Source organism: Monodelphis domestica, chromosome 4 (genome assembly GCF_027887165.1).
Source record: "Monodelphis domestica isolate mMonDom1 chromosome 4, mMonDom1.pri, whole genome shotgun sequence".
NCBI lineage: Eukaryota > Metazoa > Chordata > Mammalia > Didelphimorphia > Didelphidae > Monodelphis > Monodelphis domestica.
The window spans coordinates 183,520,869-183,534,389 of NC_077230.1; the positions used below are offsets into that span (position 1 = coordinate 183,520,869).

Genomic DNA, 13,521 nt, shown 5'->3' on the forward strand with positions numbered 1-13,521 from the left:
CCTAAGTAGAAACCCTCCTTTGGAACAAATGGCAGCTTGGTAGAAAAGGAGACAAGATTACTAAGATTTCAGTTTTTAAAATGTCTAAAACTTTTAAACTTTGCTCTTGACCACTCTAAATGTGAGATCCTTGTTCAATAACAAGTGATTAGACATAGTCCTATTAGAACTTAACATCTTACAAGGTCATATCAACCTTGGTACTTACCTTTTATTGGTACCTTCTGCCCTGGGACCTCTCTGTTTGGAGGGCTGAGAGAACTCTTCCCAAAACTTCCATCTCTTCACTTCCTATCCAACTATACTCCTTTGGACTTCTCTGTCATGCCTTTGGTTTAGGCACCTCCCATTAGTCCTCCTTTTAAACATCCTTTTATGTATTGTTTTCCCCTCTAAGACTAAGCTCCTTGAAGGTAGGGATTGTCCTTCATTTTTGTATCCCTAGAACTTAAACCAATGCTTGGTACATAATAGGCATTTAATAAATATTTATTGACCGACTGATCACAATCTCAAGAGTCTTGAGAAAAAGCATGGTAAATTAAGTTAGACTAGACTAATTGTACACAGGGGAGATCTGTGTTAGAGGTGACATAATTTTGAAGTAATCAAGTGATTATCAAGGTATTCAAAGGAGGTGAAGGTAATAAAGGTGTGGAATTGATTTTGAATGTTATTATTACCCTAAAAAAAACAAAACCCACCCACAACCATTTACATGAAATGTTTCTTTGGAAACATCTTATTAGTGCATTCAAGGACATTGTTGATAATAATATTAGGAAGTAATTGATCAGTTTTCCCACACGATATTCTATAATAGATAATTTATTTCCTGGAAATAAAAATCTAGTTTGTAGCCTATATATTTAATGGTGTTGGCTCCCAGTACTGTTGAATGCTTTTCTTTTTTTTTCCTTTTTGCATTTAAACTGTATCATTAATATATTCAAATTTTATAAGTACTTTCATATAAGTTTTCATTTGCATATAATGTTTGGTTCAGGTTTCAAAGGGTAAATTAACTTTTACTTCTAGTTCTACCCTCTTGGTTAATTTCTTGGCCTTAGTTAAATTTCTTTTGTTGCTTTTCAGCTTTGTGTCTTTTCTCATGCTTTCCCAACTCATTACCTAAAGCAACCTCTTGCCAAGTTGCTTTTCACTTTATATTCAGAGCTAAACTGAAATCCTTTCAAGATTTCTTGATTATATACTTGGATTATAGTACCTATATAAAAAGAGTAAATGAAGCCCAAAATGGGAATTAGATATCATTATCTGCCTTATTGCTTCAGTTCCCACTCCAAAAGGACAGGGATCATTTCTTCTGTGTGCTTGTTTAAGATTAATACTTTACTTTTGCTCACTTTGGGGAAAAAAAGAGGCAGCTTTTATGTATATTTTATTTAGTAGCTAGTTAACATGTTGATTACTTGTGTGGCCAGTTAAAATTAATTAAAAATACTCAGTGTTTACATTAAAAACTGGCTATTCTAGTTTAAGGAACAATATGAAAAATTCTTTACATATCTAAGTTTCTGGAGCCTACTTCACTAATTTTTTAAACCCTTACATTCTGCCTCAATCTCAATTCTAAGAGAAAAGAGCAGTAAGAGCTAGGCAATCATAGTTAAGTAACTTGCTCAGGGTCACATAGCTAGGAAGTATCTGAGGACAGATTAATACCCAGGTCCTCCCGACTCCAGGCTGGCCCTCTAGCCACTGTGCTACCTAGCTGCCACTGCTTCATTAATTTTAAAGACAAATTGCTACTACATTACTTATAGGTATTTGAAGCTCAAGGGTCATTTCAAACTTGTTCTTAGCTCTCCCACACCAATTGTAATATTTTGGGTCTTTCACTCTAAAAATTAAGTAATGAGTTAGGTCATGGCATGATACTTTAAAAAAATCTTTTTTTTTTTTACTAGTATTCAGGCAATTATACCATGCAGTAATATACAGTACTTTTTAATTTCATATCTAGTGAAAAGTGACAAAGTCCTCTGACTGACAAACTTAAATCTCACAATAGTTGTGAGATGAAAAATCATTTTGACTTTCAGTCCTATTTAAATGCCTACAGTCTTATTTATTAAAATTTTAAAACCATGCAAAAACTTAGGGATATTATATATAATCATCTCACAGTGAAATTGCCAGTGTTGTTTTGCTATAGCCAGAACAGCGTTTTATGATTATTTCAAAAAAAAACTTTTAAATATTCAAGCTAGGGCTCAAATTCATCACTTTATCAGGTTTTGTTGTAGCAGCATTCTAATTTTTGTGTAAAATTTTTGTGCTATTTAACCCTTTTACTCTATGGGAATAGGTTTAATTGAATAGCAATTAACCAAGTAGAAGCACATAAGGGCTTTTCTTTACCTCAGCTGTTAGTACTGTCAACAAAGACAGTGTTTACATGCTCTCATATCTTGGATCTTACTTACTGGATGCCAAATTTAAAAGGTCTTTGTTTCAAAAGGGATATGAATCTGTAGATGTATAATATGTACTAGGTTAACTGTTTTTAATCATAAGATGTTAGAAAATATATTTTCTTCTTTTAGATGAGTGATCGTGGAGGTGGTGTTCCTTTGAGGAAAATTGATAGACTTTTCAACTACATGTATTCAACTGCACCCCGACCTCGTGTTGAGACATCTCGAGCTGTGCCCCTGGTGTGTAATCAATCTCATAATACTGAAATATACTCTAGTCATGTTTCTTAACTCAAGGTAAAGAGGATGGTCTGCCAAAGGCAGCATTTAAAAACTACTCAGTTTGGCCACAAGGTGGAGTTCTCTACAAATAACCAGGGAAGATTATTCTGTAAAGAAAAGTGTGCCTAGCTTTTGAAAATCCTTTGGCATAAGTGCAGGTATTGATGTAGACAAAATTAATAGAAGTGAGTATTCATTAGATTTTCAAAGCCAAAAAGTGGTAAATCACATTTTGGTATATTTTTACTAATGTTATATGAGAACAAATTAAATTTTTACTGAATTGAATTAAGGAAAGTTCCACTCTTATGCTTCATCATATATAGCATGGAGATGAAGGCTATACAAGTAGAATAAAAACATCAGAAGGTTATACCAACCTGGAAAATCTTAAATATGTGAATCAGAATTTGAGAGTTGGAAAGGACTTTAATAGTCATTTAGTCCAACCTATACCCTAAAGGAATGCCTGCTATAACATATCTGACAAGTGGTCATCAGCCCTTTGCTTGAAGTCTTCTAAGGAAGGAAAACCTACTATTTCTTTAGATGGCTCATTTCACTTTTGGATAGCTCTAATTGTTAGGATACTTTTTCCTGGCATGAAATCTAAATTTGTTCCTTTGCACAATTTGCCCATTGCCCTCTCAGGCTAAACAGAACAAATTTGCCCCATTTCACATGGCAGAACTTTAGATACTTGAACATATCAGCATCCTGTCCTGCCTGAAATTTTCTCTTAAGTTAAAACATTCTCATTTCCTTCAACAAATCATTCGACCTGAACTTAGAAATCCTCTACTGTCTGTATTGCTCTTGTCTGCACATTCCAACTTATCATTGTACTTAAACTATAATGACTAGAACTGAAAATTGTACTTCAGATGAGATCTGGGGAGAACAGTAAATAGGGACCCTTATTTCTAAAAGCTTTGCCTATTGTAATACAGCTCAAGATGACATTAGCTTTTTATGGTGGCTCAAAAAGAGTTAAGTGAAAGACTGTATATCTTATATGATTGGTAACTGAGCTATAGATTTTTAAATCACAATAAATCATAAAGAAATTCTGTGAAGGCATTGGTGGAAGGAATACACCCAGTGATAATGTTGTATAACTTAAATTTTTAGAGTATGTTCTTGGTACTATGCTCAAATAGATAAACATGAATTGATAAAGTCCTTGGGCTAACGGACTTCTATTATAAGCTATTAATAGGAGTAATGACTGCAAAATAATGAAAGAGTCATCCATGGTAAAACCTGCTAAAAAGTTAAAATTTAGGAAAGGTGGGGTTCTATTCAGTTTTACTACTTGTTTAATAATTTGGATCAAATTCTCTAAACTTCTATTTTATTGACCTATGCCAGTATTATTTTCACATTTGCAAAAGTCTAGGTCAGATTTTTCTATGATTAAGTGTGTTTCTCAAATAAATGATTTGCAGTCTTGCAGTGGCTTCATTTGTTTTCAGTTATAAGGTACCATTAAAATTTTTTTGTAATATAACCAAAAAAATTAATTTAAAAATTTTGAATCCTTCCCAAGGATTTACCAAAATGGCTTCCTCACAAATATACCTATAATGTGGTTCTATGTTATAGCATAGTTTACTATTATTTTGAATTAATTCAGTGATTTCCTTTATGCTAAGATAATCCCATAAAATTATTATGGAAATTATATGTGTATATTTATGTCCATGTCTATATCTACATATTTAGAGAGAGATTATGAAGAAAATATTAACACTGAAAATGTTAGTACTCAATTGAAGGCTAAATTAAATGTAGGATAGTTAAGATTTTATTGAATATTAAACGTTTTCTAATGTAGGATCAAGCTGGTGGAGTATAGACAGCAGCCCTCCTGAATGCTTCCCAGTCTTCCCCTTTAAACAATTTAAAAATAACTCTTCTAATTAAATTTTGGAGCAGCAGAGCCAATGAAAGGTTGGAGTGAAGTATTTTTCCAAACTAAGACAATGAAGGTCAATAGGAGAAGTGTGTGACAGTGGATACTCATCAGGTACTAGGGCTGTCCTGGAGTGTAGTAAGAGCCTCAGCAGTGGGCTTTGGAGGTAGCTATAAGAAGCAGCTGTAGGAACTTTGAGATTAGATATAAAAAAGGAGGTCAGACAGTTGGTCAGAAAGAGATTACAGGGGACCCTGTGCTGGCATTCTAGTGCCCATAAATAGTTCTGGGTTGCAATTTCATATGGGTGGTCACAAGGAAGCAGAGACCCTGGTTATTAGTTTCAGAGTAGAAAATTGTACCAGCACTTGCGACTTTGTGACAACAGGGGACCTGGTCACAGTTCTAAGGCTATGAGGAATGTTAATAATTGAGGCTGCAGGAGAACAGGGACCATTTCTGAGTTAAGACCATAGTGCAGACCAGGAGGACCCTAACCATACCTTTCCCTGGATCACACCACCTTGGAAGCACCAAAAGTAATGAAATATTATTAAATGTTTTTATAGCAAGCTTCACTGTAAAGACCTAATTTCTCAAATATATAAATAGGGAACTGAGTCAAATTTATAAAAATAAGAGCCATTCTCCTATTGATAGTTAAAGGATATGAACAAATAGCTTAGAGAAGTAATCAAAGCTTTTTATGGATATATGAAAAAATGTTCTAAACCACTATGGATTAGAGAAATGTAAATTAAAGCAACTTTGAGGTACCACCTCACAACTATCAGGACAATAAATACTGGAGGGGATGAGGAGAAATCTAGATCTACTAGTAGACTATTGGTGAGAATGTGAACTGCTCTAGTTGTTCAGGAAAAACTGTTTGGAACTATGCCCAAAGGGCTGTAAAACTGCATATTGCTTGACCCAGAAACAATACTACCAGATCTGTATCCCAAAGAGATCAAAGAAAAAGGGAAAGGGACCTACATGTAGAAAAATATTTATAGCATCTATTTTTATGGCGGCAAAGAATAGGACATTGAGAGGATGCTGATCAGTTGAGGAATGGCTGACCAAGTTGTGGTATGATTATGATGGAATACCATTGTGCTTTAAGAAATTAAGAAGGAGGTAGTTTCATAAAAAAAAAATGACGAGACCTATATGAAGTGAAGCAAGGTGAAGTGAGAAGAATTGGGACGCCATTATATATGATAAGAGCAATGTTGTAATGATGATCAATCAGCTATTAAAGACTTGACCAATCTGAATAATTCAGTGATTCAAGAAAATTCCACAGGAGTCATAAAAAAATGCCATTCACCTTCATAGGGAGACCTGATGAACTTTGAATACAAATGAAATACCATTTTCTCACTTTTATTTAAAATTTTTTTTGTTTTTGTGATATAGCTAACATCAAAATGTATGATTTCATATGTATAATTAATCATTTTGTTTAACTTCTCCAAAGAAAATTGGGAGCTCAAAAAATTTTTTAAATGCTAAAAATAAATTAAAATCAAGGCTTCTCATTATATAGATTTAAAAAATAATATTTTAGATTCTATTAGTGCATAGTCCAAAATTAGACTTGTAGACCATATATAGAAAAATTACCATAGAGACTTAAAAAAATAGTTTTTAAAAAAATTCTAAAAAGTTGCTTAATGTTATATTATTAATGTTTTACTCTAAGAAAACCTAATGTAAAAATCCAGAACTTGTAAATGAGCTGATAATTCAGATGAGGTAAGGGTGCTTCACTTACTTAAAAAAAAAATACAACATTCTTTAAAATGATTATTAATTCTGCCACTTGCTCAAGGCTTACACTGCTGATAAGTAGTGAATCTAGTACTTGAGCCTTGGCTATAGACTTCAAGTCCTTTGTTCTTCTGTTCCTTGGTACCTCTGGAAATGGTCAGAGAGATGAATGTTCTTTTGAGAGACGAAGCCAAAAACAAATTATACCAAAGAAAAAGGAAGTTTTTGCTGTACTATATAATGGTCCTCTTAGCAAAAACATATCAAGACTGCACTCAAACTATTTTATATGGAATAAAGGAAAAGGGAATTTTAAGTAGACAGAACTGAGGATTTAAAAAAAAAGTACTCATATTTAGGGTTCATTATTTATAATAAACTATTGAACATCAAAATGAAAATCATTCAAGTGTCCTTTCACATTTAAGTTAATGTGGGTTATAAGTAACATGTAAAAGTGAACAAAATAGTCTTAAGTAAATTGATATGATTATGAATTTACACCAGTTTTTTTCCTCTTATTAAAAGGCTGGTTTTGGTTATGGATTGCCAATATCTCGGCTCTATGCACAGTACTTTCAAGGAGACCTGAAATTGTATTCCTTAGAAGGTTATGGGACAGATGCTGTTATTTACATTAAGGTAATGACTACAGCCCTTTATATTTGCCAGATCAGTTTGTCTTTGATTTGTCAAAAAACTTCTCTAATTTTAAGCTAGTGCATACATATGCATATGTATGTGTGTGCACATATATTTGTGCATGCATGCTAATGGTAGAAAGTACATCTTAATGATCTTTAAGAAATGCTACAGTGAGGTAAGTGATAAACCTGGCTGATTATCAAGTTAGTTTTCTTCAGTGGCCACTAGGCTACACTCTTTACCTAATAGGGAGACCATTTACAAATGGCTCAGAAGTTTCTATTTTAAAGTATCATTGACTATATTATAAGATGAACTTAAGTTGAGTTTCTTTTTCTTTTAGGCCCTATCAACAGAGTCAGTGGAGAGGCTCCCAGTGTACAATAAAGCTGCTTGGAAACATTATAATACCAATCATGAGGCAGATGACTGGTGTGTGCCAAGCAGTGAACCAAAGGACATGACCACATTTCGCAGTGTATAACTGCATCTATGTCACCTAAAAACAAAAAACAGAAAAGGTTTCTAGTATTATATTTGAAAGCCACTTTAAAAAACTGTTACGCCAAATATTTCACATCTGATTTTCATACTTGTTGACTGGGTGGAATAAATGGAGACTGAAATTCATAGCTATCTTTCTGACCTCTGAAAGCATTGAAATGTACCATTTAGCTGTAAGAAGAAAGAAAATTCTAGTTACTGTGTACATTTACTTTTAACTACTGCAAATGTGGCTAATGTGGTTTACTTTTCATTGGACTTCAGGGACAAGATTTCAGGTATAGAACTCTTTAGGTTCCTCATGGAACCTGTGCAATTTATCTTATATCTTTCACTTATGTCTAGTAAAAGCATTTCCCTAATTGTACTAATTAATTATTAGTTAACTAGCTTTTTATTGTCTGGAGAAATTTTGTCATGCTTTAATTCTACTCAGGAATGAGAGTAATCAAAATTGTTTTCACATTTATAATCAATAGCTACCTATTCGTTGCACATATGAAGGCAGAAAATTATTACCCTATGGGTTTAATGCCACCTGCTTTTCATATTTTCCATGTATGGTTGACTAGAACCACTTATTTTTAGAAGCAAATTTTCTTTTTCTGAACAGTTGATATCTAATTCTCTGTTCAGTCAAGATCCTGTGAAATCTACACTGAATATTATTTTGATTAACTTCAAAAGGAAAATTTTTATTACTAAATAACTAACAAATCTTAAAATCCTCAAAAGTTGTGAGAGGATGACTATTTACTACTATATGATTATAATTTGTGTAGTGATCCTAATTATGACATTGAGAAGCAGTCTGACATAATGGATAGAAGGCCGGCACTGGAGTCAGGAAGACCTAGGTTCAAATTTTGCCTCTTGACATATACCAGCTGTTACCAAAGGTCAGCCATTTCTCCTTGCCTTAAATCTCCAAGATTGTGAATTGCTAATTTATTTTGGTGGAAGGAATTTTCATAATAGAGTTCATTATATCAGTGAAGTCACAGATCTGACTTCCCTCTCCAAAAGAGGATTCTAATGATTGTAAAGTAATCCATACCACTTGGGCATAATGATATAGGGCTAGATTAGGTTTCCATAGACACAGCCACCTTCAACCACTGGGAATCTGATTGCATTGGAGAGGTACTCATATAGCTTACTGTATATAAGAGAAGTTGGCAGAATAGCAAAAAATAAGAATAGAAGGAATAACAATTAACAACAGTGATTAGACTTGGTTTAAAAAAGCTGTATATAATTAAGACCAGTAATAATATCTGCACAAATATTAATTGATTTTTGTGATGATAAATGACCTAAAAGAAGCTGGTTCTTACTCAGTATTGGTGATGTAACTGTATAGTAATCACTGTTCTGGGATCCTGTATCATTTTGTTTAAGCCATTGAGGGAATGCATTTTTTTTTAAAATGCTTTTTATTGGAAAATAGAAAAATAGTTTCACTTACAAAGGATAGCATGTTTTCTGATGGTGCAGATTTAATGAGGTATTATTGCCTGTGCTATATGACATTGCAGTTTGACCTAATTTTGGAGGAATGATCAACTAAAAAACCCCAATGAATTATTAGTTTATTATATATTAGTATATGAAAGGTGATGAACTCATTACCATTGCTGTTTTATAACTTTGTCTTCAAAATTTCTAGCAATAATGATGTATAAAACTTTTGGAACTCCTCAAATCAGAACAGGTTTTAAATAAATTATAAAAATGATTATTGTCTTTGTTAAGATGAAATTTTTTACAATTGAGGCATATAAAATGTACATTTCTATTTTTTACCCCATCATAAAGAGTACCTCTACCTTTAGACAACTTAATTTTGACATATTCATGCTTTTAGATAGGATGATTGATTGTAGACTTGACTGATAATTGTGATAATCCACAGAATCTTACAAATAAGAAACTTCTAGTTTCCTCCCAGTTTCTTGTAGTTTAGCATATTACTTGACTGATCAACAATTCTTGATGGCTCTAAGCCATTTTAAAACTTATATCCACCAGGATCTAATTCATGTAAATATGGTGGAGATAATTTAGTTTTAACTATAATATGTAGATGTCATTCATTTTCTAAATTAGTACACCGGAGAAAATTATGAACTGGTTTTTGTAGGTCATAGTAAAATAGATATTCTATTTTATGTTTTATCTATATTCATACCTAGCTTTTTTCTTTCCTTGAATTAGAAAATTTAAGTGAGATATTCAAATGGAAGCGTAAAGTATAATTTTATGAAACACTTTGTGTATGAAACTAAATACCATGAATTAAAAATCCTTTCAGAATGAATTAAAGTTTTACTATAGCGTTACTATGTCTTATACAATAAAATCAGCTATTCCTTTTTACTGCTTATAGTTCAAGTGAATTTTCACCAGAAAGGGATGAGGTAAATATAAGAAAGTGCAGCTTTGACTTATATGAATCTTTTTGTTCCCCTTTAGTGACCAGACATATATAGTATTCTAGAAATTGGGGATGTTAATGTTCCCATTACCTACCTAATGATTTATGAAGAAACTTCTTTGTAAACCTTGATATACTATAGAAATGTGTTACTGTTAATGATTGGGGAAAGTAATAGGTCATTTAGTGGGCACCTATCACTTGCTGGATGCTAATGAGATACAAAAATGTAGAAACATAGCTTTTGCATCTATTGACTGTGCATTAAAATTCTGGAAAGTAGACATCAGTATGGTGTCGTTGTTGACTGGGCTCTAGTCTAACCGTCCTGAGCAGCAGGATCAATATTCTTTTCCTGAGTCCTTCTTTGACTGTTACCTCAGACTGGGTGGTCAGGGACCAGGTTACCTGGTTTGAACTTTCCTGTCTGGGATGATTATGGTCTCAGTCACTTTTTTGGGGGGGGCACTATTTGGGGGTAGAGGTGCCCTCCTCTCTCCCAGGTAGAATAAGCTCCCTCTGTCGTTGAGGTTCTGTAGCTAGAATGTAAAGAGAATTTTGAGCTGTTAGAAGGACAGATACTTGTTTAATTTTTTTTTTTGTTGTCTCCCTAAAACCCAACACAGTAACTCGCACATGAGTAGCTGGTGATACAATGGATGAAGTGTTGGACCTATGATAGGTCAGGAAAACCTTAGTTTGGATTTGCCATAAGACACTTAAATAGTTCTGTGACCTTTGGAAGGACACTTCTGCTCTTTTCTGCAGTTTCCTCAACTGTAGATGGAGATAATATTAGCATCTACCTCATAGGGTTGTCATGAAAATAAAATAATATAATACTTATAAAGTACTTTGCAAACCATGAAATGCTATACTAGTTATAATAATGATTATTATTACTTATAGTAGGTGCTAAAATGCTAGTTGAATTATATAAAAGCCAAGGTTCAGGATGAGGAAAGATGGACATGATTGGAGAGTGAATGAAGAGAAAGCTGCAAACCTTGAGCATGTCTGGAAGTGAGGATCCAGATGGGAAGACTGGAAACCATGCTAAATGAGGCTTTGACTGAGGAAACTCCTTTACATCTTACCATGTGAACCTTGCTCAAATATCTTTAGTGATTTCCTATCTCCTATAGGATAAAATACAAATTTTCCTGTTTGGCATTTAAAGTTTTTCATTATCTGACTTCTTTTCTTTCTGGGTTGATTTTACATTTCTCTCTGTCATGTTTTCTTTATTTCAAATTGGCCTGCTCATTTTACTAACCATGACATTTCACTTGTTTCAGTGCTTTTGCACAGATTTTTCCCTATGCCTGCAGTATTCTCTCTTTCCTTTCCTCTAGGAAATCCTGTTTCTCTTCAAGGTCCAAGTTACCTAAAATCTAATCAGAAGTTTCTGATTTCCAAAGTCTTGAAATCACTTTGACTTGCTTATATATGTTTCCTTATCCATATTCATGTTGTTAACCTAAAGTAGAATGAAAGCTTTTTGAAGGCAGGAGTCTATTCCATTTTTCCAGCTAATCAAGTGCTTGGCATACAGGCACTTAAAAATTCATGAAGTGAATATTTAGCCTGGAAGGTAAAAGACTTAGGGGAGAACATGATCTCTGTGTGGAAGAAGGATCAAACTTGTTCTGCTTGATGCCTTAGCATAACAAAAAGTAGAAGGGGAAGATTGAGTAGACAAATTTCAAATGGATTCAAGGAAGAATTTCCTACAATGAGAAGTATCCAAAAGAGGCAACTTTGGGAGATGGTATGTCTGAGAATGCTGTGTCTGAAGAGAAACTTGCCATTCGGATGTAAATTCTTTGCAACTGCAAATTTCTGTGGTACTTTTTGCAATTGTGTATACCTTAATGGAAAAACCAAGGAGGTTATTACTCTTTTCATTGTCTGTTGATTAAAAGCAAACTATATGCTAGGTGGCTCAGTGTATTGAGAGCCAGGCCCAGAGATGGGAGGTCTTGAGTTCAAATTTGGCCTCAGACACTTCCTAGCTGTCTGCCACTTAACCTCCATGGCCTAGCCTTTACTGCTCTTCTGCCTTGGAACCAATACCCAGTATTGATTAGAAAATGGAAGGAAAGGGCTTTAAAAAAAGCAATTTATCTATCTATCTATCTATCTATCTATCTATCTATCTATCTATCTATCTATCTATCTATCTATCTTTAGTTCCACTGGTTATTTTAACTTAGGCTTGTGAGCCATTAGTGAAGAATGTCTATTTTGTGCTTTTTGGTGAAAGGATATAATTTGATATTTCCCCAAAGTAGCCATATTCATTATAAAATCTCAATAAATAGTTGTGGAAACATAAATGGCCCTGATCTACATCAGAAGTATCACATCAAAACCAACATAAGCACAGAGAAGTATCTTATGTTTGAACATTTCCTGACATAAAGCTAACATAGTGTGAAATCTACTCAGGATCCTTGTTATTTAGTTACAGATTGTCTAGGAATAAGTTCCTTTCTCTTGCAACCACTGCCACTCTTTGCATTCTCATCTCAATTTATGTCGTTCATCCCTCTAATGTTCTACTCTGCTTTGTCCTTCCATTGGGCCTTCTGGAATGCCCATTCTGTCATTAATAGACTGCTTTTTTCTTCCTCTCATATCCTTCAATCTTGCAATCATGGAAGCTTGACTTCCCCCAAAGATACTGCCTTCTTAATCACTCTTTTAGGACTAAATATACCATCTCTCATGTGGCCCCAACCCACTAAGCCAGTTGACTACTGTCCCCTTTCAGATCTTCCTCCTACAATTATTTTCCTGGTGAACTTTTTGTAAATATCTTCTCTACTGCAATTTGTGAATTATATATTTCATGGAATTATGTTTCTGGATGCCTTTGAGTATATAATAAAACAATTGTATCAACCTTTGTGTCTCAAAGAGTTCTTATGAATTATCCTTCAGTTTTAGGAGCAATTTCCTTTTCTGTTTTGTTTATAGCAAGAATGTCAGGATTGACGTAATTCAATTACTTCAGTAGAACCTCAGTGGTTATTTGTCAAGGACCTTGACAGCCAAAATGAATTGAGATGGTCTAAAGATTATGGCTCTTAGAACCATCTACCTTCTTTTTTAGCCACTCTGCACATTTCAAGAAGTAGAAAAAGGCCCTGCAGAAAAGAGGGTTATTTTGTATTTTTCTTTGTTTCAGGGTTTACCATAGTCAAAATTCATTATTCAGTGGCCAGTCTACTGGTCCCAAGCCTCACACTGCTGATTCTTGGAAAGCAGACTTGATCTGTTTATGGAGTTACATTAGAAATCTTTCCAGAGTAGTAGAACTTTCTAGAGTTTGCATTCCTCTGGCATAGCCTTGAGAAACCCAAAGATCATTTTCATGCCATAATAGGTCATCATGAATAAGACCTTGTGGAACCTAGAAATATATCCCTGAGGAAGCAGTATTTGGAATTGGCAAATATATAAATTAATTCCCCACAGTCTTGCACTGAGAAGAAAAGGCATAGACCTTACAAACA

General features: G+C 33.8%; 1 protein-coding gene across 5 annotated transcripts in view; it reads left to right on the forward strand.

The window, feature by feature from the left end:
- The window catches only part of PDK1 (pyruvate dehydrogenase kinase 1), a 29,974-nt gene extending 17,066 nt beyond the window's left edge, over nt 1–12,908 (forward strand). For 4 of the 5 annotated variants that reach the window (XM_007494374.3, XM_056793997.1, XM_056793998.1 and 1 more), the window contains 3 exons: nt 2,571–2,681; nt 6,943–7,056; nt 7,403–12,908. In XM_007494374.3, coding sequence (XP_007494436.2) covers nt 2,571–2,681; nt 6,943–7,056; nt 7,403–7,543 — 366 coding nt within the window. In that variant the 3' untranslated portion in view covers nt 7,544–12,908. The remainder of the gene's footprint in view (nt 1–2,570; nt 2,682–6,942; nt 7,057–7,402) is intronic. The other variant, XM_056793999.1, reaches the window with a different exon arrangement.
- Nucleotides 12,909–13,521: the final 613 nt, after the last annotated feature.